The sequence below is a fragment of the Quercus lobata genome, chromosome 4, assembly GCF_001633185.2.
Source record: "Quercus lobata isolate SW786 chromosome 4, ValleyOak3.0 Primary Assembly, whole genome shotgun sequence".
Classification (NCBI taxonomy): Eukaryota; Viridiplantae; Streptophyta; class Magnoliopsida; order Fagales; family Fagaceae; genus Quercus; species Quercus lobata.
This window is the reverse complement of record NC_044907.1, coordinates 22,004,336-22,025,607: the sequence shown is the minus strand read 5'-3', so window position 1 is coordinate 22,025,607 and position 21,272 is coordinate 22,004,336. Positions and strand designations below refer to the sequence as shown.

General features: G+C 35.2%; 2 protein-coding genes across 14 annotated transcripts; one reads left to right on the top strand and one right to left on the bottom strand.

Moving 5' to 3' along the window:
* Positions 1-3,046: 3,046 nt before the first annotated feature.
* On the top strand, positions 3,047-15,885 carry LOC115984327. 13 transcript variants are annotated; one of them, XR_004090490.1, is made up of 5 exons: positions 3,049-3,193; positions 5,877-6,002; positions 13,124-13,213; positions 15,462-15,521; positions 15,642-15,885. XR_004090490.1 is itself a non-coding variant. In XM_031107329.1 (4 exons), exons 1-4 carry the CDS (start codon positions 3,102-3,104, stop codon positions 15,708-15,710), a joined length of 339 nt encoding a protein of 112 aa, XP_030963189.1. In that variant the 5' UTR covers positions 3,047-3,101; the 3' UTR covers positions 15,711-15,885. The 13 variants fall into 13 exon arrangements, 9 of the variants coding, with proteins under 9 accessions (XP_030963189.1, XP_030963186.1, XP_030963191.1 ...); XR_004090493.1 differs by lacking the exons at positions 15,462-15,521; positions 15,642-15,885 and adding exons at positions 4,497-4,579; positions 13,423-14,255 and having other exon boundaries at positions 3,050-3,193; positions 5,880-6,002; XR_004090492.1 differs by lacking the exons at positions 15,462-15,521; positions 15,642-15,885 and adding exons at positions 4,497-4,579; positions 13,423-14,255 and having other exon boundaries at positions 3,052-3,193.
* A 2,546-nt stretch (positions 15,886-18,431) lies between these two features.
* On the bottom strand, positions 18,432-19,578 carry LOC115984323 (enoyl-CoA delta isomerase 2, peroxisomal-like). Its single transcript, XM_031107315.1, has one exon. The coding sequence runs from the start codon at positions 19,529-19,531 to the stop codon at positions 18,734-18,736; it is 798 nt and encodes a 265-aa protein (XP_030963175.1). The 5' UTR covers positions 19,532-19,578; the 3' UTR covers positions 18,432-18,733.
* Positions 19,579-21,272: the final 1,694 nt, after the last annotated feature.

The window sequence follows — 21,272 nt, the reverse complement described above, 5'->3', positions numbered from 1 at the left end:
AAGTTTCATGAATATCTATGATTACGTTAATGGAAAAATCTTATTAGGCAGCAATATTTTTATGTCCAAAAATCTTATCAAAGCTGAAAGTAAATTGGATATTTAGGTGAATAAATGGAGAATTTTGAATATATCAATATTGTCTAAGATAAAACCGTTTAAGTGTGAAAATAGATTTTTAAGTGGAAAATTGTGTATTGATGAACTTATTTTTGGTGTAGCTAGGTTCTAATTCTACTGAATTGTTGTGATTTAAGGGAGGTTGATTTCTTTTATTTTTGCAAATAAGAGGTAAGTGGTGTTTACTAATTTTGGGGGTTTTCCCAAAACAGTGTTGATGATTAAACTATTTTATATCAAAGAAATATGTTGATATTCTATATATAAATTGATATTTTATAAATGCTTGATGTGGACATTGACTATTCGTTTTATGAAAAGCTTGTGAGACAACCTAAATTTATTTAAACTTGTATGTGTGAATATATCTTTATATTTTTGAGAATTATGAATGGATTATTTTGTGAGCATATTGAATATGTTTTGAAAACCTATGACAAGTCGTGATTAAAAACTCAGTATTGTATTTAGTCCTTAGCAAGAGACAATCATACTGTAGCTAGTCCTTAGCAAGAACGATCCCAAAAAAAGGGGATAGTGCACAATTGATAGTTCCTTAGTAAGGGAGTATACTATTGAGGATCCAAAAAGGAACCTCCTTAGTAAGGGAGTGCACTTTTAGGTTTCAAAGGAGTCATCCTTAAGAAAGGGGATGAAAAGGAGGTTTCAATCCCAAAAAGGGGATAGCACAACCCTGTCAGTGAGGCGTAAACGTTGACCACAAGAAAAGCCTAGGAAATTATTTATATGATGGTATTGATATATGTATTATGATGGTTCACAATATAAAGATATTTTATTTTTATATATGAAATATTTGATGATAAAATATTGATGAGTTACAAGTTATGAAATTATTGTAAGAATTATTTATTTGAAAGGTTTGTTCTCACATCCCAATGTTAGTGAATTCCACTTATTGAGTTATCTCTCCCCCCCCCCTCCCCCCTTTTATTTCCCCTTACAGATACATTAGAGGGATTATTGGAGTAGAGATTCCTGGAAGACAATAATTACGAATTATTTTGTGGAATTGAGGATCTTATTGTGATTTTTATAGCATTAAACATTGTACTGGAGAATTATTTTGAGGATGTTTTGTTTTTGGTGGATTAGAGCTCTAAAATTTGTGATGAGATTTTAGGTTGCTGATTTCTTTTATTTAATATTTTTTTATGGACTATTCATATTAAATAGACTTTTATTGCTTATGATTTTGGGGCGTTACAAAACATAGACTAAAACAATGTCCCCTTCTTAAATTTTGATACGGCAAGTATGTATCTAGAATGAATTAAAGTATGAAGCATATGCACTCTTATTAGATAATAGATTTATAGATACAAATCTTGTCAACTTAGAAAAGAAAAGAGGAAGGATTCTAGAGAGGATAGAAAGCAAAGCATCTAATCATCTATATTGTCATTAACGGCTAGTCCTCAAAGGATAGTGACATTTTGAGGTGAAAAGAATAAAGGTGGTTTAATTCACTTTATTCTTTACAAATCACATAAGAGTTAAGACTCCCTTATTTTCTCATGTACTTTGAATTTAATGGTAATCCATCCCTCCTCTCTTTTTTCACAATTAAAAAAAAAATTGTGGTCAAAGTTATCTTTCCAATTTAATTAAACACTCTCATAGTTGTTCATTTATTAATGTCAGTTGTTGTGTTTTATTTTCCTGCTTTTTTTTTTTTTTTTTTTTTTTTTTTATTTAGTTCTCTAGCTTCTCAAAAATTACACTATACTTCATAGCATTCATAAAAATCATTTTAGATTCAGGAAAAAAAAAATCATTTTAGATATGCTTTTCATTTTCGATTATATATATATATATATATAATCTTTTAGTTATGATGCATATACTTAAGATTATTTATCGAATATTTAAAATTATAAATAATTTATTATAATTAATAAATATAGAAGTAGCTTAGAAAAAAGAAGATGACTACTTAGAAAAGGAAAATACAGTGCTTTAGTGTTCTCTTTGTTAATAGTAAAGATAAAGGAGGTTTTGTGTCAAAAGTTGTTGACATTATTTCAAAAATCATCATAACTATAGTATCAAATAAGCAGTGATAGAGTAAAGAATTTTTATTTGGGGTTCAAATTATTCAAGTGATAAACCAATTAAAATAAAATCAAAACATATACATACATTAATATATATATATATATATATATAGTGAATGCAAATATTAATATTTTCTTTTGAAGCCACAAATCTTAATTTTCTAATACTAAAACTAGTTATAACTTATAAATATATTCTATACAAAATTATTGACTTTGATATATAATTTTTCATAATACAAGGTTACTGAATCTATATTATTTAAGTTCATAAACAAAATTCATTATATCTATGTAACTTAAATAATATAATTTCAACTATAATTTATTTATCAATATCAACTATAATTATGTTAGAATAAAATTAAAATAGTAATTCAGAGTTTTTAATACTTCCTTTACAACCCTCAATGTAATTAGAGGAATGCCTTAGTTTTATTCAACCTTTTTTTATACTTCCAATGTATTAATAAAATGTTTTACTGCTTTTTATTATTATTATTATTTTAAATCAATCATTGTGTGTTGTGATCTTAGTGTCCTACATGGATTAAGAGTAAGCTTAAACATGTGTATATAAGTTCGTATGCACCCTCTCCTTGTAAGCTGGTTTTCAAGAGTCAATTCTACCTATAGGTTCGTATCAAACAATTGCACCCAATGATTTTATCCTCACTTTGATAAGGTGTGGAGCTACTCATTGACAAAAGCCAAAAAAGAAAGAGAAGGATAAAATAAAAAATAAAAAAAGAAATTCTTATAAGTTTTTGTTGGAGTTGGCTCATATCCATTTTTGGGTCACTGAAGTTGGGGCCTTATGGGCCAAAACTGACTGATTCGGGCACCGATATTGGGCCGGGCCGTGTCTATCGGTTACTCCGCTCTACCTCTACTGTATGAGTAATGCTCTTCTTTCTCTCTGGCTCTCTGCTACTCCGTACGTCGATTCCAGATTGGAGCATTGATTTCTTTCAAATTCTTCAACAATCAACATGGTAAGCCTTCTTATTTTGTTGTTAGCCACTTCAACCCTTCGCCTTGGTTGAAAATGCATACCCTTTTTTTTTCCCTTAAGTTGTTTTCGGTATACCATTTGATTTTTATTTTTTCCGCAAATTTCATATATGGGTATGGCCTAGTTCTTAACAATTTGTAAAATTTTCATCACTGTATTGTTTAATACTTCCATTACCACACTGCAAATTATTAATCCCTACCCATCTATTTAAAATTGTTAGATGTAAACTTTGATTTCTATGTTTATCTTTGCTTTTATACTTAAAAAGCCTTAACCAATATCAATTGTTTTCAGGGAAAAATACGACCCAAGTTGAGTTTTTGAGTGTTAACTCTTAAACCCTTGTGATAGAGTTAGTTGTGTAAACAGTAAAACCCTTCTGGGGGTTTTGAGTGTAACAGAAGACCCTGTGTGGTTCTGTTTTATACGAATGGGCACATGTCATCATATGTGCGACTCACTGTTTATTCTTACAGATGTTTAACGGTTTACACATGAAACAGCACTACGTGGGTTAAGTGTTTGAGGGGTATTGGTGAGGATAAGATGTGTTTGAGGTGAGCAGTTATTATCAGGCCTTGTTGGGTGTATGTACTCAGTCCTTCTCTTAGAGAAGTATTTGGAAGCAAAAGGTTGCTTCCAGAGTTGCGTTTTTTGTTTGGATTGCAGCTTTGGGAACTATTTTGGCTATTGATAATTTACGTAAGAGGAAGGTGTTGATTCTAGATTGGTGTTGTTTGTGCAAAAGTAATGGAGAATCGGTAGATCATCATTTATTACATTTTCCTATTGTTTTTGAGTTGTGGTCTATGATGTTCACCTTGTTTGGTATATACTGGGCAATGCCAAAGATTGTGGTTGAGTTCCTTGCATGTTGGCAATGAAAATATGGTCATCATCATAATGGTGTTATCTGGATGGCTGTCCCTCATTGTTTGATGTGGTGCATTTGGCGGGAGAGAAACAACCAATGTTTTGAAGATTCTAAGAGGACAATAGCCGACTTAAAATTTTCTTTTTTAAAACACTATCGGATTGGATGTCTATTGTAGGAAGCCATTTAATTTTTTCGGTTTATGATTTGATTGATGCTTGTAACTTGTGTATTTGATTGCTGTATACTTCCTGTATACTTGGATGACTCCATTTTATGACTTAATTTATCAAAAAAAAAAAAGTGTTGAACTCAAAACTTCGAGCGGCTTTCATGTTTTTTACAAATAGAGGTTATTATGGTATTAATGTTAGTATTATGGCATGTGTTGTTTATTATTCTCAAGAAGTGTTCAAGAGAGCCATACTACAGCCTGGGCCACCTCAAGCTTTTGCACTATAGAAAGTTCAGGAAGTTATAAAACCTCTGGTAATTCATACATATCCCTCTCTACTCTCTATTCAGATATCAACTTCCCTTGTATAGGAAAATCAACATGGATCAGCTTTGTTTCCGTTTATATTTGGTTTGACTATGGTTATTTGAACAAACATTGATTATCCGTTTGTTATGCTGTTCATTTTAATTTTGTTTTGTATATGAGAAGTTGTAGGTTCAAGACCCACTGTGTCTGTGCATAACTCAGCAAGAAAAAAAAATTGTGTTGTTATTTGTAACATAAATTGAACGATAAAATGGCATTTGAGAGAGAGTTATGATTTGAAGGGCAATGTATCTTCAGTGGATATGGCTTTGGATATAATTAATTTAGAAGTTTTTCTTTTGTCTTGTGGTTTCTCTACTCTCTAATTTCAAATGATTGATTTAATGGCCTTTGTCTTATTTGGTTCTCAACTTCCAAGGTAAGCCTTGAGCTCTACCTTAGTTAATTTGAGCATTTGGAACACACGAAAAAGGTGGTGTGCAAACCTTCTTAAGAGCTTAAGAAAGGACAAATAAAAAGCTTAAACTTTTATATGGGAGTTGTTTTCTTGTGTCTCCCAAATGAAATGATCCATGTTTCAACTGGGATCAATGCTTCATCCCTGGAGCGATTTCTGATCATATCTTTACCATATTTACAGTCAATGACTTTCCTCCACAAGGACTCCCTCTCCAAAGCATACTTCCATAGCCATTTGTGTAGTAGAGCACCATTAAAACAGAGCATACTTTCTTATACCTAAGCCTTCTTGTTGTGTTGGCTTACTTACTGTAGACCAATTAACCGGGTGGAATTTGTGTTTTCCATTGAAACCCCCCAAAACCTTTTATAGCTTGTTAGCAATACTGACTGGTAGTGGAAAAACAGACAGAGAGACAGAAAATAAGTAGGGAGGCTTGAAAGTGTACTTTTTATTAAGGTGAGGTGATCACCTTTTGAAAGATAAATTTTCTTCCATTTTCTAAATAATCCCATCCCAGATTCTACAAGATTTGTAAGGAGCTCCAAGAGGAAGACCCAGATGCTTTATAGGAAGAGTGGAAATCCAAAATCCTACAACCCAAAGTACAGAAAATAAGTCAATTACTTTGACTTTCTGTAAAGACTTTAATCAGATATAATCATTTGCGCCTGGCTTGGGTTGCTTTATTTTGAGATTGTGACATACCTTAGAAAGTATTTTACTCGGTATCACTCCCCATCTCTCCATTCCTTATGTTGTATAGTTCCATTCAAGCAGCCATTGTATTCTCCTAATGGTGATCAAATCAATTTCTACAGCAGGAATTATAATGAAGCAACAGGGGTTATTCGTCCACGTCATATTCATGGTGATAAGTGCAGGTGTCCTTCGTACTCGTCCCTACTTGGGGCCGTTCTGGGTGTTGGAACTCAACAGTTCATTATGTAAGCCATTTCTGCCATATGTTTCTTAATTCAATTTTTTTTTGCCAATTCTGAATTCTAGCTTCTCTTGATAACACTTGATTGCCATAGTCGAAATATATTGTAAGCCATATCTACCACATTTTAGGTCTGATTTTATTCTGAAAGATGTTGTCACATGCCAGTAGTCCATAATAAATGCTAGGACAACTAAACTAGCTCAGTCACTATACAGATTATAGACTTCTCACAAGCCTGCTAAAGTTACTACAAAATGTGATTGGTGACAGATTAGCTTTTGGGAGAATTGGTAATTAAATATAGTATCAGAGCAGAAGAGGATGCTTATAAATTATAATCACTCATTAGTGTGCCTAGAGGGGCCATCCAGTGATTTCTTTCATCCTAAATTGCATAATTTTAATAACTTCCCCCCCCCCCCCCCCCCCACCCCAAGAATCTATACTTTTAATAATTTAACAAATTCGAAGATTGAGTTGAAAGTATTTTTCTTTTAATTATCTTGGGCATTCACAAAAAGCATACACAACCTTTGTTGCTCACTAACAATATGGATAGAATTCAATATGGATATAATCTAATCGAATTGAACTTTATTATTTTTGTTCACTAACATTAAACAAATGATTTTACTTAAAATCATTTTTTGTTGTTGTTGTGATTATTTTCTCAAGCAACTTCATTTCTTTAAACTAGAAAAAAATCAAAGTCCACTCTACTTTAACTTTTTCATCTTCTTCAATAGATCAAACTTTCAGAAACTTAAGTTTATTTAAGAAATATTATGACCAAATCAAAGGAATCAGAAACACATTCAAATTCCGAGCTGAAATTCACATAGAAGATCATTAGAAAATGCTGAAGAGATGATATTTCAAAGAGAAATGGAGAAATTTATTACCATAGCTCTCCTTGATAAGGATAAGTGATGCAAATCACGTTATGAAGAAACAAATAGTTTTTATTGTTTTCCTTTTTGATATCATAGTGCTCCTCCTTGACATCAATATACTCCTCTTCCACATAACATGGATTTGGATGGCAGTTTTGAGGTTGGTTTTCAACAGCGAAGACGGCGAGCTGCTTTGAAAGCGCATCAAACCACTCCTTTATTCGTTGAAAGAATGCCTCTAATTGTGCATTGTGTGCAACCTCATCGCGTTCATACACGTCATTTATGGCAACAGATCTTCCCCCATATGCTCCTCTTTGTGCCATGATAGGAACCTAGCCTTACTCTGATACCAACTGATGTAGCGTAGGCGTGTAGAAGCAGAATGTAAAACACACAAATACTACAACTCTTCCACTAAACCTAAGTTCTACAAGAACACTAGGCTAATAGGCACAGTAATAGAGAAAACCTCTCTAGCAAACTTTTATTCAAAACACACATAACATAAATAATCTCTCTGTAAAGAGTATTTATAGGAATAGAATTTCTCCTACTCCTTTTAAGAAAAGAAATAATAAACCTACTTCTACTTGAGAAAAGAAAAACAATTTAATTAGGAAAAGAAAAACAATTAAAATCCCAATTCAACTAGGAAAAGGATTTTAATTCAAAGTACTAGAGTAAATAAATCCTAATTCAAATAGGAAAAGGAAAACAATAAAAACTATTTGTTTCTTCATAACGTGATTTGCATCATACCAACTGATGCAGCGTAGGCGTGTAGAAGCAGAATCTAAAACACACAAATACTACAACTCTTCCACTAAACCTAAGTTCTACAAGAACACTAGGCTAATAGGCACAGTAATAGAGAAAACCTCTCTAGCAAACTTTTATTCAAAACACACATAACATAAATAATCTCTCTATAAAGAGTATTTATAGGAATAGAATTTCTCCTACTCCTTTTAAGAAAAGAAATAATAAACCTACTTCTACTTGAGAAAGGAAAAACAATTTAACTAGGAAAAGAAAAACAATTAAAATCCCAATTCAACTAGGAAAAAGATTTTAATTCAAAGTACTAGAGTAAATAAATCCTAATTCAAATAGGAAAAGGAAAACAATAAAAACTATTTGTTTCTTCATAACGTGATTTGCATCATTTTCTCCCTGGGTTGGAAGAAACTCGTCCTTGAGTTTGGAGTCTGGATTGGAATTGTCTCCTTGATATGGAACAAGATGCTTAACATTGAAGACGTCAGATGTACGCATATGACTTGGAAGTTTCAATTGATAGGCATTAGGATTAATTTTCTCAAGAATCTCCAAAGGACCAATCTTTCTAGCAGCTAGTTTGTTGTACTCTCCCACAGGAAAGCGATCTTTGGTCAAAATTGCCCAAACAAAATCACCAATCTCAAATTCTACTACTCGACGTTTCGTGTCAGCGGCTTGTTTGTACTTAGTGGAAGTCTCCTGTAAACGCTTAGCAGTAGCCGTATGGATTTCTTGAATTTGTGCGATTAGATCCTCAGCTTTCACATTGACACGCTTCAAGTTAGGGATAGGAGCCAAATCAAGTGGTGCACGTGGGTTGTAGCCATAAGTAATGACAAAGGGACTTAAGCCAGTGCTATGATTAATAGAACGGTTGTAAGCAAATTCTGCCTAGTACAAGCGTTGATCCCATGATTTAAGATGATCACTCACCAAGCTCCGAAGTAAATTGCTCAAGGAACGGTTTACCACTTTTGTTTGACCATCAGTTTGAGGATGATAGGCATTACTAAAATTAAGTGTGGTGTTGGCCAAACGCCATAAGCAACGCCAAAAGTGACTAAGAAAACGCACATCACGGTCTGAAACAATTGATTGTGGTAAGCCATGGAGGCAATAGACCTCTCTAAAGTAAAGTTAAGCGACATTAACTGCATCTGAGGTTTTTTTACAAGCAATAAAGTGGGCCATTTTGGAAAACCGGTCCACAACAACAAAAATTGAATCGTTACCTCATTGTGTATGCGGTAATCTCAAGACAAAATCCATACTGACATGAATCCATGGCTGGTCTGGTATGGGAAGAGGCATATATAGGCCAACATTGGTTGTGGTGCCCTTGGAAACTTGACAAATACGACACCTCTCAACAAACTTGGTAATCTCCTTTCGCATGGTTGGCCAAAAATAAGAGCTTGTCACAAGTTTCATGGTTTTATCACGTCCCATATGGCCTTCATTATGCAACTCTTGAATAACCCTTAAGCGTAGGCTACTATCAGGAATGCATAGTTGATTCCCTTTAAAAAGGAAACCATCATGTATAAGGAAGTCAAACCGCTTTTTTGTTGCCACATCATCCATTATAGGGCCAAAGTATGGGTCACTAGAAAGTAACTCACGAAATAAATCAAACCCCAACACTTTGGTTTGCATTGTGATGAGCAAAGAGGCCCGTTGACTAAGAGCATCTGCCACTCTATTCAATGCTCCGGATTTATGCTTGATGACAAAAGAAAATTGTTGAATATAAGCAGCCCAAATTGCATGTCGAGATGAGAGCTTGTCTTGGCTATTGATATGCTTCAAAGCATCATGATCTGAATAGAGGACAAACTCATGATAGGCCAAATAAGAACTCCAATGCTTCAAAGCGCAAATTATTGCATAAAATTCCAAATCATAAGTGCTGTAATTTAATTTTGACCCACTCAACTTCTCACTAAAGTAGGCCACTGGTTTGCCATTTTGACTAAGAACAGCTCCAATTCCAATCTTGGATGCATCACAATGTAACTCGAATGGTTGAGAGAAATCAGGAAGAGCTAGAATAGGTGCTGTAGTAAGCTTTTCCTTGATTTGATGAAATGCCTTAGTGGCTTCAGTTGTCCACAAAAACTTACTAGTCTTCATGCAATCCGTAATTGGTGCCATGATGGTGCTAAAGTCAGGGATAAACCGCCGGTAGAATGACACCAACCCATGGAAACTGCGGACCTCGTGGACTGTGGTTGGTATTGGCCATTGTTTAACAGCAGTAACCTTTGATTCATCAACTGATAGTCCATCCTTGGACACCACATAACCAAGAAATAAAACACTATCTGTCATAAAAGAACATTTGGTTATGGCAGCATAAAATTTCTCCCTACTTAGAACTATGAGTACCTCACGAAGATGTTGGAGATGTAAATCAATATTGGCACTATATATCAGGATATCATCAAAATAAACTACAACAAACTTGCCGATGAAGGGGCAAAAAATCTGGTTCATAACACGCATGAAGGTGCTAGGAGCATTAGAAAGTCCGAATGGCATTACTAGCCACTCATACAACCCCTCACGTGTCTTGAATGCTGTCTTCCATTCATCACCAGGACGTACTCGAATTTGATGGTACCCACTTTTTAGATCCAACTTAGAAAACACTGTAGCACCACTCAACTGATCAAGCAAATCATCCAATCGAGGAATAGGGAATCTATACCGGACTGTAATTTTGTTGATGACACGACTGTCGACGCACATTCGCCATGATCCATCCTTTTTAGGTGTTAGTAAGGCTGGCACGACACAGGGACTAAAACTCTCTCTAATATGCCCTTTTAACAACAAACCCTCTACTGTTGACGCACATTCGCCATGATCCATCCTTTTTGGGTGTTAGTAAGGCTGGCACGACACAGGGACTAAAACTCTCTCTAATATGCCCTTTTAACAACAAACCCTCTACTTGTCTTCTAAGTTCTTCATGCTCTTTTGGGCTCATACGGTAGTGTGGGCGATTAGGTAGATTCGAACCTGGTACAAGATCAATTTGGTGTTGTATATCTCGGAGTGGTGGTAACCCCTCAGGTAGATCACTAGGAAATACGTTTGCAAATTCATCTAATAAAGATTGCACAGCCTCTGGTACTACACTACCCTTTGAGCTCTCCTTTCCCAATAATACAAACACCAACCCTGAATCAAACATCTCTTCAACAAATGCCCTTTTAGCTAAGAGATTCTTACCCCCTCTTGAAGTTGGCTTAGGTTCAATCTCCTTACAAGGCAACAACACAATTTTTGTGCTACCAAACATGAAACTGTATGTATTCTTCTTACCATCATGTTGAACCTCTCTATCATATTGCCATGGTCTACCAAGGAGAAGATGACATGCATCCATAACTACCACATCACACCATGCATTATCCTTATATTTCAACCCAATAGAAAAAGAAACCAAACAACGTTTAGATACAGTTACCTCATTGCCCCTTTTGAGCCAAGATAGTTTGTAAGGGTTAGGGTGCTTCTCTGTTGCTAATCCCAATTTTTGAACAGCCTCTTCTGATACCAACTGATGCAGCGTAGGTGTGTAGAAGCAGAATCTAAAACACACAAATACTACAACTCTTTCACTAAACCTAAGTTCTACAAAAACACTAGGCTAATAGGCACAGTAATAGAGAAAACCTCTCTAGCAAACTTTTATTCAAAACACACATAACATAAATAATCTCTCTATAAAGAGTATTTATAGGAATAGAATTTCTCCTACTCCTTTTAAGAAAAGAAATAATTAACCTACTTCTACTTGAGAAAGGAAAAACAATTTAACTAGGAAAAGAAAAACAATTAAAACCCCAATTCAACTAGGAAAAGGATTTTAATTCAAAGTACTAGAGTAAATAAATCCTAATTCTAATAGGAAAAGGAAAACAATAAAAACTATTTGTTTCTTCATAACGTGATTTGCATCAATAAGCTTTGTTGGCAAAGAGATCGCCGTCGTTGTACCCACGATCTTGCATTTCCACCATGAATGACACATATTTCATGGTCTGAATTGCAAATACCAAAGCTGGAAGAGCAACCAGTATCAGAACCAAGAAACTTGTTCTTACTCTACTAGCCATGGATTCTCTATGTGAGAGAGAGAGAGAGATTTCAAGAGCTTGAATATTTAGGAGGGAAAAGCTGTTAGAATTGCTTACTTATATACTGTTCTTCTTTTTTTTTTTTTTTTTTTTTTAAATAATCTTTTTGATGGAGTTGATCCGAAATTTTGGACGTTAAAGATTGACTCAGATAACGTTGTACTGCCAGGTAGTTATTTATTTTGCATAACAGAATTAGTCAGGGGCAGTGATGGAGTCACAACTTGGTGAAATAAGTATCTCACAGTACTCTTCGAAAATCGAAACTACTAGTAGCTGTCAAGCTGAGGAGTAATTGACTTATTATATAACGAAATTACTCTGAATTTCCATATTATGAACCCTTCCTATAGGAACTATTTCAGACTTAGCCAAATTATCACAAAGTCCAGAAACAGCCTCAAAACATAACAAAATGCATCAAAAAAGACCAGGATATCATCTGCAAACAGCAGATATTAAATAGCCATAGCATCCCCACCAGCTGATGAAACCAAAAAACCATCTGTATGACCACCCTCCTCTGCTCTTAACATTGGTCTACTAAATGCTTCAATTCCCAAAACAAACAGCATAGGTGAAAGAGGATCACCTTGCCACAAACAACGAGTACTAGGAAAGAATCCTTCAGGAGTACCACTAATAATGATAAGAGAATCATACCGTAGGAATACAAAATCGAATCCAGCCCCTAATTTTCAATGGACACAGTCACTTCATTGGCAGTAATTTACCAAGACAAATTCATTATATGCTTTTATGTTCTCCAAGACTAAAAACTAGTGGCAGATCTGCTAGTACTTCTCCAATAAAATTTATTGCTTATTCGCAATAAGATCTGTATGGATTATCATTTACTTTTTTTGGGTACTTCTTTAGGTTTAAATGTTATCCTGTATTTTTTTTTCTTTTTTCAAATTTGGTTATTGAAAAGATGTAGATGTTAAAAAAAGAAGAAATAAACCAATGTTTTCTTGTATATTTGATTCAGGAAACATTTGCACATTTTGAGGCTAGTTTTGTGTATGGATTAATTTTGAAACAACTGACGTAAAAATTGACAGACTTCTATTTTCTTGAAATTAAATTAGGTAAATATACTGTGTTTATCGTGTTTAAACTATGTTGCTGAGGATTTGTTTCTTAACCATTGGTTAATAGAGCAAAACAACTCACAAAAAAAAAAAAAAAAAAAAAAAGCAATTTTCTCTAGAGCTGGGGCATGAATTTTATTTGTCCTATCGTAGTTCACTTCTATTATTAACTAAATTTTGTGTGCAAATATGCAATTGAATCAGGTTTTCTTGTATATTGTGCAATCATCTGCAGTACAGTTGGGACCAAATAATGCAGTATGGGCAATCAATTGATGACAGTGAAACTACCAGGTTCATATTCCTTGTCTTCTTGGTCTGTACAAATTTATTCTTACTAAAAGTCAATCATATGAAAGCATATGACAGTCTATAACTTGCTTCATATTCTCACTGCAATTGCATTTCCAAAGTCATTTCAAAGATAGATAGCAGAATAAATAATATCCCCAAGATAATGGTTCTTTGAATAGTCTATAATAAAAGTATTTACATCGTTCCAGGTGTCGAAAGTTGAAGTTAGCCCATGTGATATAGAACGTAATGGTTAAGTTTCACCAATGGTCTAGGCTTCAAGTTAATCCGGCCAAGTGCAAGATTTTTTCCATGCAGAACAATATGTTAGCATGTTGTGATACAATCATGCTCCCAATAATATATTTAGGAGTACCTTGAACAATTGGACGAGTACTTGCTGAATGAAGAACTCTAAATGAAAAAATTTCAAAAAGAATAATTCCTTTTGACTGTCTTGAATATCTGCAGCTTTTGAAGCATCTCTTTTCTTTTAATTCTTTTTGGCCGTTGTCCATATGGTATTGAAGCACATAGAAATGAATTGTTAACCTCTTCTAAGCACAACCACTCTAATTGTGAGAGGGGAAAGCAGCATGAGGAGGAAGGTGATGTTATTACTCCCATTTTCACTGTTTGCTTCAATACCTTTAAGCTAGCTCCATCCAATTGTAGCCCGCCCTTGAGAAACAAGGATCCGGATCCTCTCCATTTCTCTTTGAAATGGAGAGTGTCCATTTCATGGACAGGATCTCTTTAAAATAAATCAACGCTCTAAAAAGTGCCACGTCAATTAAAACTTAAAATTCTCAAACTCAACTATGGTTAACCTTTACTCAGTAAACCCACCTGCTCTAACTCATCAAACCCTTTTTTTCTGAAAATTTCAAAATCTCTCTCTTCTCCAACTCATCTCCAAGCTTCAGTCTCTCTCTCTCTTAAGCACAGAGAAGCTTTTGAACCAGATCATGGAGCTGAAATTCACATCCAAATCGCTCCAACGCCAAGCCAAGAAATGCGAGAAGGAGGAGAAATCCGAGAAGTTGAAGATAAAGAAAGCCATGGAGAAAGGCAACATCGACGGAGCTCGAATCTACGCCGAGAACGCAATCCGGAAACGCACCGCGCAGATGAACTACTCGCCTCGACGCCGTCGTGGCCCGTCTCGACACGCAGGCGAAGATGTCCACAATTTCAAATTTTCAAAATTGTGGCTTGATTTTTTTTACTAAAAAGCTTTGTTTGGTTGCTGGAAAAACGATGGAAAAAAAAAAACTATTGCAGCGGCAATGGCAGGGCTGAGAAAGAGTGGAGCTTGGAGATGGGTTTGAGAAGAGAGAGATTTAGAAAAAAATGGTTTAGAGTAGGTGGGTTTACTGAGTAAAGGTTAACCATAGTTGAGTTTGAGAATTTTAAGTTTTAATTGACGTGGCACTTTTTAGAGCGTTGATTTATTTTAAAGAGATCCTGTCCATGAAATGGACACTCTCCATTTCACTTTGAAATGGAGAGGATCTGGATCCGAGAAACAAACATATGTTAAAAATAGGTTTTTTTTTTTTTTTCATTGAGCAAGGGCAAAACCTTGAAGATTACAGCCAACTCAAATAGAAATCACTTTCTTTTGCAAGAGGCTTCTTTGTTACAAAACCTAATTCAAATGTTAAATGGCTAAATCTCAAAAACCTTTCTTTTTACCCGGGAAATTAAAGAAACTTTCCTTTTCACTCAAAATATGCTAAAGCTCCACAACCACAAGGCGATGATTAACATGGCTTGCATTCTCAAAGCTACTCAGGCCAAAGTAGGCAGATATATTACTCATGCAATGCCCTCTTTCTTCCATTCTAGTGAAGTAGGAAGTAAATGCAATAGTAGTAATACTAATTCATGATAAGGGTCCTAGTTCATCAAAGACGAGTGAGTGAGGTCAATATCACGTTGTAATACTTAGTACAAACTACAAAGGCATATAGCAAAGCTGCTAGTTGATATAGCAAAGTTACAAAGCTACAATCGCAGAAACATATTCTTGGCTCAAGAGACTGTAAAGAATTATAACAAAACCTCTTTGATCCCAAGATGTGCAATTGAAATATCCTCATGAATGAAGGCACATGACAAACTATAATGGGTCTGGGGAATTAAACACTCATTGCAATTGGTATTCTGAATCCTTTTCAAACATTGATGGTAGAGTGAATAGCTTCCCATCTAATTATTGTTGCCTTAATGTTTTTTTGATCAGCTGATTTGAAAGGATTAAAATGGACTAAAGAAGGGCAATCAAGTCCCTCTTCTTGTTTATGTGAGTAATGGAAGTATTTAAATTGTTCTGAGTGTTTAATGCTGAATTTATCCTGTTATGCTCTGGTAATAACTATAATGCAGTTCATAGCAGCTAATTCTGAATCATGTCTTGGCCAAGGTTTACTTGTGGTCCAGGTTTCAAGCTAATCTGAGTCAAGCATGCTATCCTCTCAATCGGATAATTTAGAAGTGCTTCTGATCATTGAAAGATCACTTGAAGAATGTAAAGCATTGATTGGGAAATTTTAAAAACTAATTCTATCAGTAACATTTGTCCATATGGTATTGTAACAAATGGGTTAGAAATAATTGAGCCAACGATAGAGCAAATCAATTCTATGCATGTTCCAGCATTATCAAGTCAAAAGAGATACTTAAACAGCATTTTGGCATACATACATGAGGTATAATTAAGGAGCACCCCAATTATTAGCAAATCGAGATGGCAAAAAAAGAACCCAATAAATTGATAAACACCCAAAACATTACTCAAACCTGGACACCCAAATCATAAAATTGAGAGAAGAAATGAAATGTTCGATAAGTCGACTGTGTAGCACACTTACACGTGCAACATTCCTGATGAAATGAATGAATAGAGTTGTTAAAATGTCCTCATTTTTTTGGCGAGACTTAGAGTCTGTTTGGATAGAACTTATTTTATTAAAACTGAAAACACTGTAGTAAAATAATTTTTAAATGTGTGAATAGTGCCGTGGGACCCATTTTTAATGAAAAAGTTGCTAAAAAGTGGAATTTGTGGATCCATGAACAGTGCATCCATGCACTGTTCACCGTGGAAAAGTCAACAAAACCGGCTAAAAAAAAAAAAAAAAAGTTGCTGAAATGCAAACGTAAAATGCAAAAGCTGAATCCAAACCCAGCCTTAATTGAAAGATGAGTGAGTGAGACTTACTGAAGGAGTAAAATAACCATTCTACATCATTATAATGTGACCTTAATTATCTTTGATATATTGTGATAGCTCAATTAATGGCGAACTGCACATCCTTATAATGGCTAATACTGACTAATATCTCTAACTACTAATAAGGGAGCCAGTCTAGTGGTGTGTGAGAGCAATGGGGCTCAATGGGTTGGTATCGTTTTGGTCTATGGGCTTTGAAAGAGTGGTGATTTGATGGAACCATTTGCATTGTCTTGTCATGAACCCAACTGTTCACTCTCTCTTCTTCTTCTCCTTCTTCTTCTTCTTCTTTTTATTTTTAATTTTTAATTTTTTTTATAAGCTATACAGTCATACTTCAATTTATGCTCTTTCCGTCCCTTTTACCCCAAGAAAAAACTTGCTAATAATTCTTAATTTGAGTAAAAGATACAAATTCAATCCAATCAAACTTTGAATTTGTGAATGTATGAAAAAAAAAGTTAGACTTTTTCTTCTGACTTTAAATAGTCAGTCTTTCACACCAACATGTGAGGAAGCAAACAAATATTTTATTTTAATAAATGTATATTGGGAACTTTTATAACCACCAAAATACTAACATGCTAAGCTAAATTCTCTATAGTATTAGTTGCCTGGTTATGTCCTTCCTTCAAAATTCTACCAAATTTGCTATAATTCTGCAATTATTAAGAAGCAACCATATACGTCATATTTCATCAACTCAAGCTTCGATACAACAATACAAATTATTAGAATAAAATAACAAATGAAAGAATTTACATTTTATACTTTTTTATTCTCCTAATAATTTGAAGAAATCATGCATCTAATTAAAGTTTAGATGGGAGAACAAAAGTAGAGGGAATTGTTTTTTTTTTTTTTAATTTAATATATATATATATATTTACCATTGAGTCCATGACTATAGTTGCCTTCAACGTCTAACCATTGGAAAATTATATGCAAGATGGTAAACTCTAATCAAGAAATAAAAAAAAAAAAAAAAAATGTTTTGTCAAGATTATCCACATTAAAAGTGTACGGTAGCACATTGAACTAGAAACAGGGCCAGGCCAATGCCGTCATTTCCTTCCTATGCGAGTTAATTCTCAAATCACAAAAAGATAATTAAACCAATTTGAAATTTGAAAATTTGCACTTTTATGCTTGGCGCCATGCAACCCTAACTGGACTAGTTCCACCTCTAAAGTTAGACACATGAACACAATGCACAAAACTTATTTAATACAAATTAGCAACATTCTGCAAATTCCTTCTGTATTAATTAGAAAGCAGGAAACATAATTGGTAATAGTATATTTCATTAGGTGGAACATTTCACAAGCAAACACTCAATACATAACTTTGCTAGCTAGTGTATATATTTCGATATACTTTCTTAATTAACAGAAAAATACATGTATAATAGCCAATTACCCACATCTGAAAAATAAAACAAATGTGGTGAATAAATAATATGATCTAGTGGATGTTGATCCAAAACAATGCTAATTATATGATGCATTTCTAAAGGATATGTATTGGGTTTTTTTCATTATGTGTTTATGTTGTACTATCAATATAAGATTTACATTTTAGATTAAATTAATATGTACAATATTGTATACTTTTATGCAAATATATACAATGTATTAATTTACAATCTAAATCATACATTAATAGTACAATGTAAGCTTACCAACTCAAGAAAAAGAAAGAAAAATGATTTGAAGGTGAGTTTACTGCTCTTGAAAGGTTGAAACCATTCACATAATCAATGAGAGATGCCAATGCTTGAATTATCAACCTCAATTGCACCGGAATGCTCGTTGTAGTCTTGCGAAACCAGATGCTTTAGATTTGTTATTCGTTTGAAAACAACTTATCTAGCCTTTTGTAAATGATTCGCATGGAACCCACAAAAAAATAAATAAATTGGCAAACTAGCTTAAGTGCATCTCAAACAAACGCTTACCAATAGTTTCCATCTTGGTCAAATACACACCAAGCCACCTTTACTTGGTGTTCTCAGCATCTGATAACCATTGCTCTTTGTTTACTTTACAGGTTTGGAATTTCCACTCCACCAGTAACCAGCCTCTAGGACCCATAAATCCAAACTCACGTACACCTATCTATTCATGCATCATTTCCATTGCTTTATTTTGAGAATATACAGACCCAAATGGTACAAAGATTATTAACACAAAATGTTAACAATAATTTTTACAAATTTGGATAACAATCTAGGTAAGCACGGACACTAGAACACGAACTAACGGTACAAACTACAAAGATTATCAAAGCTTAGAAGATGCTACAATGGTTTTCGAAACCAATCCAAGCACACCACAAATCTCAGGATACAAACTCTTCCTAATCTCCGCATACACCTCACCATTCCACTTCCTCTCCGCTAACCTATGCCCAAGGCGCACCGCAGCCTCCACAACACTCTCCTCGCTATCGTACGCCGCCGAGTCCACAATCCCCATTCTCACCGCCTCTTCTCCCTTCACCTTCATCCCTCTCAGCAACACGTCGCGCCGAGCAGCCGACCCTCCGATCTTGGACCTCATCAGAGCCGCGACGTAGTCTGGCAAGGTAATCGCTAGGTCGACCTCGCTCATGTACAGAAAGCCGCGGTCGCGCCTCATAAGGACGTAGTCGTGGCCGAGCGCGAGGACCAGTCCGCCGGCGGCGGCGTGGCCGGAGACGGCGGCGATGGTTGGGACGGGGAGGGAGAGGAGAGCAGACATGACGGATCTGAAGGACTCGACCATCTGGTGGAGGCGGCTGCGGGCATCGGATTGGCCCCAAGGGACGTCGAAGCCGTTGCAGAAGAATTTGCCGTGAGCGACTGTGATGAGGGCGGAGCCGCCATTGATGGCCTGGGAGTTGACTTGGGAGAGAGCGGAGAGGAGACAGTCGATGAGAGATGGGCCGAGTCGGTGCTCGTGATTGTCGCCGATAAGTGTTAGGATAAAGAGGCTGCCGTGTTTCTCTAAAGTGCACATGGTCGTGAGTCTGAGACTTTTGGTATGAACCGTAAGTTTTTGATTTTTCTCATGGATCTTCTTTTTAGTTTTTATTGCCATAAAGAAGTATTTAAGCACTACCTCAGTGGCATATCCATAATTCCATATCCACAGATATTTGTAATTAAAAAAAAAAAAAGAGTATTTAGGCCGGCTTTATTTTCATTTTTATTTTTATTTTAATTCCCTGATTTGTGATAGGAGTAGTGGATTGAATTGAGTTGGTGTTAGTTGCTTAAGTAGAGTGCAAATGCTGTGTGTGTGTGAGAATTGTGGTACTGAGTATGTTAGTGATTTGTTGAGCATGTTAGTTAGGAAGTTGGTTAGGGTGCCAGCTATATGCTGAGCTAATGATTGGCTAATGATTGTAACCGTTGTAACTGCCAATTGTAGAGCTGTGAGAATTGGGAAGTTAAGCAAAAATAACACAAGCATATTCTTGTTTCCTTTCCTCTCTAATCTCTAAATCTCTCTCTAACCTTTATGTTTTCCATTTTTCTTTCCTTGGAGGTTGGTTCCCTCGAACTACCCTTGAATACAATCATCTTCTCTAAGTTGTTTCCTATCAATTTGCTAGTTGAATTATAGCATTCGCATTAGAGTAGCTAAACTAGTATGATGTTAAACATATAGCAAAAAAAAAATTCCACAAAAACCTCACGCATCAACCTCACCAAACTAACCCTAAACACTTGACAATAAACAATATCATGCCACAAGTAGTGTGGAACTGTTCCTCGCTTCATCAAAATTTAATACTTCTTTTAATCTCTCTCTCTTTGTGAAAACATTTGATCTTCCCTTCCCCACACCAAAACGGTTGCAAATGGTGGTTGGCAATGATGGTTGGGTCTATTTGGGTTTTGGCTGGGTTTAATTGGTGTAGATTGCATGAGGTTTTTGAGTTTTTGTGGAGTGTTTGTTAGGTTTAGATCAGCGCAGATGGGTCGGTTTCATGAGGTTTTTGGCTTTCTGTGGAGTGGTTGCTAGGTTTTGTGGGTTTAGGTGGCAGCAGCGGCGCTGTGGACCTACAATTTATAGTAGTATCTAACATCACTCTTTCAATAACTGACACAAGCTCTCTCTTCAAAATTTTGATGTTAGAAGTTAGGACACATAAGTTAATGTAAGTAACATTGCGTTAGTAGAGAATTCTAAGAAAATCTTACTGCAAATATCAGCCCAAAAAGCATCAATATCCAAGCACCAATACCACCACATTAATTTATTCCATACATTCACTCTTCTCACCCCAAAGTCCTACCTTTTTTCTCTCTCTAAACTCACCTCTTTTCTCTGCGCTGACCCTGTCAACAGCTAGGTTGCATGGGCCATAAGTATCTGGATTTTTGGCAAGGCAAAGAGTTGTTGTCACCTTTTTTATACTCCGTACTCCACAAACCTATCTCCTTTGGCCCTTTCTTGATTCTCGATTCAATCCATTTTAAAAAGGTGTAAATGTACTTTTAATTCCTACATTTTGGACATTTTTAAATGTGCTAAATCATCCACCATCACCGTATCAATGTGGTGACATGAATAATATTCATCACTGTTAAATTCACCAAAACTCGCAATAACACCACCATCCACCTCATCTATCCTTAATACCCAACCGGAAAAGTTGATTCAAAACCAGTTCTACAACTATTCCGTTCTGTCTCCATCTTATTGAATTTTGTTTTGACAAGAATAAAAATATTGAGATGTTGGTCCCTCACAATGTCGCGAGCTTCTTATAACAAAGATTAACCCACACCGGATTATCCGAACCAATCTTCCAGTTATCCAGAGTAACTTG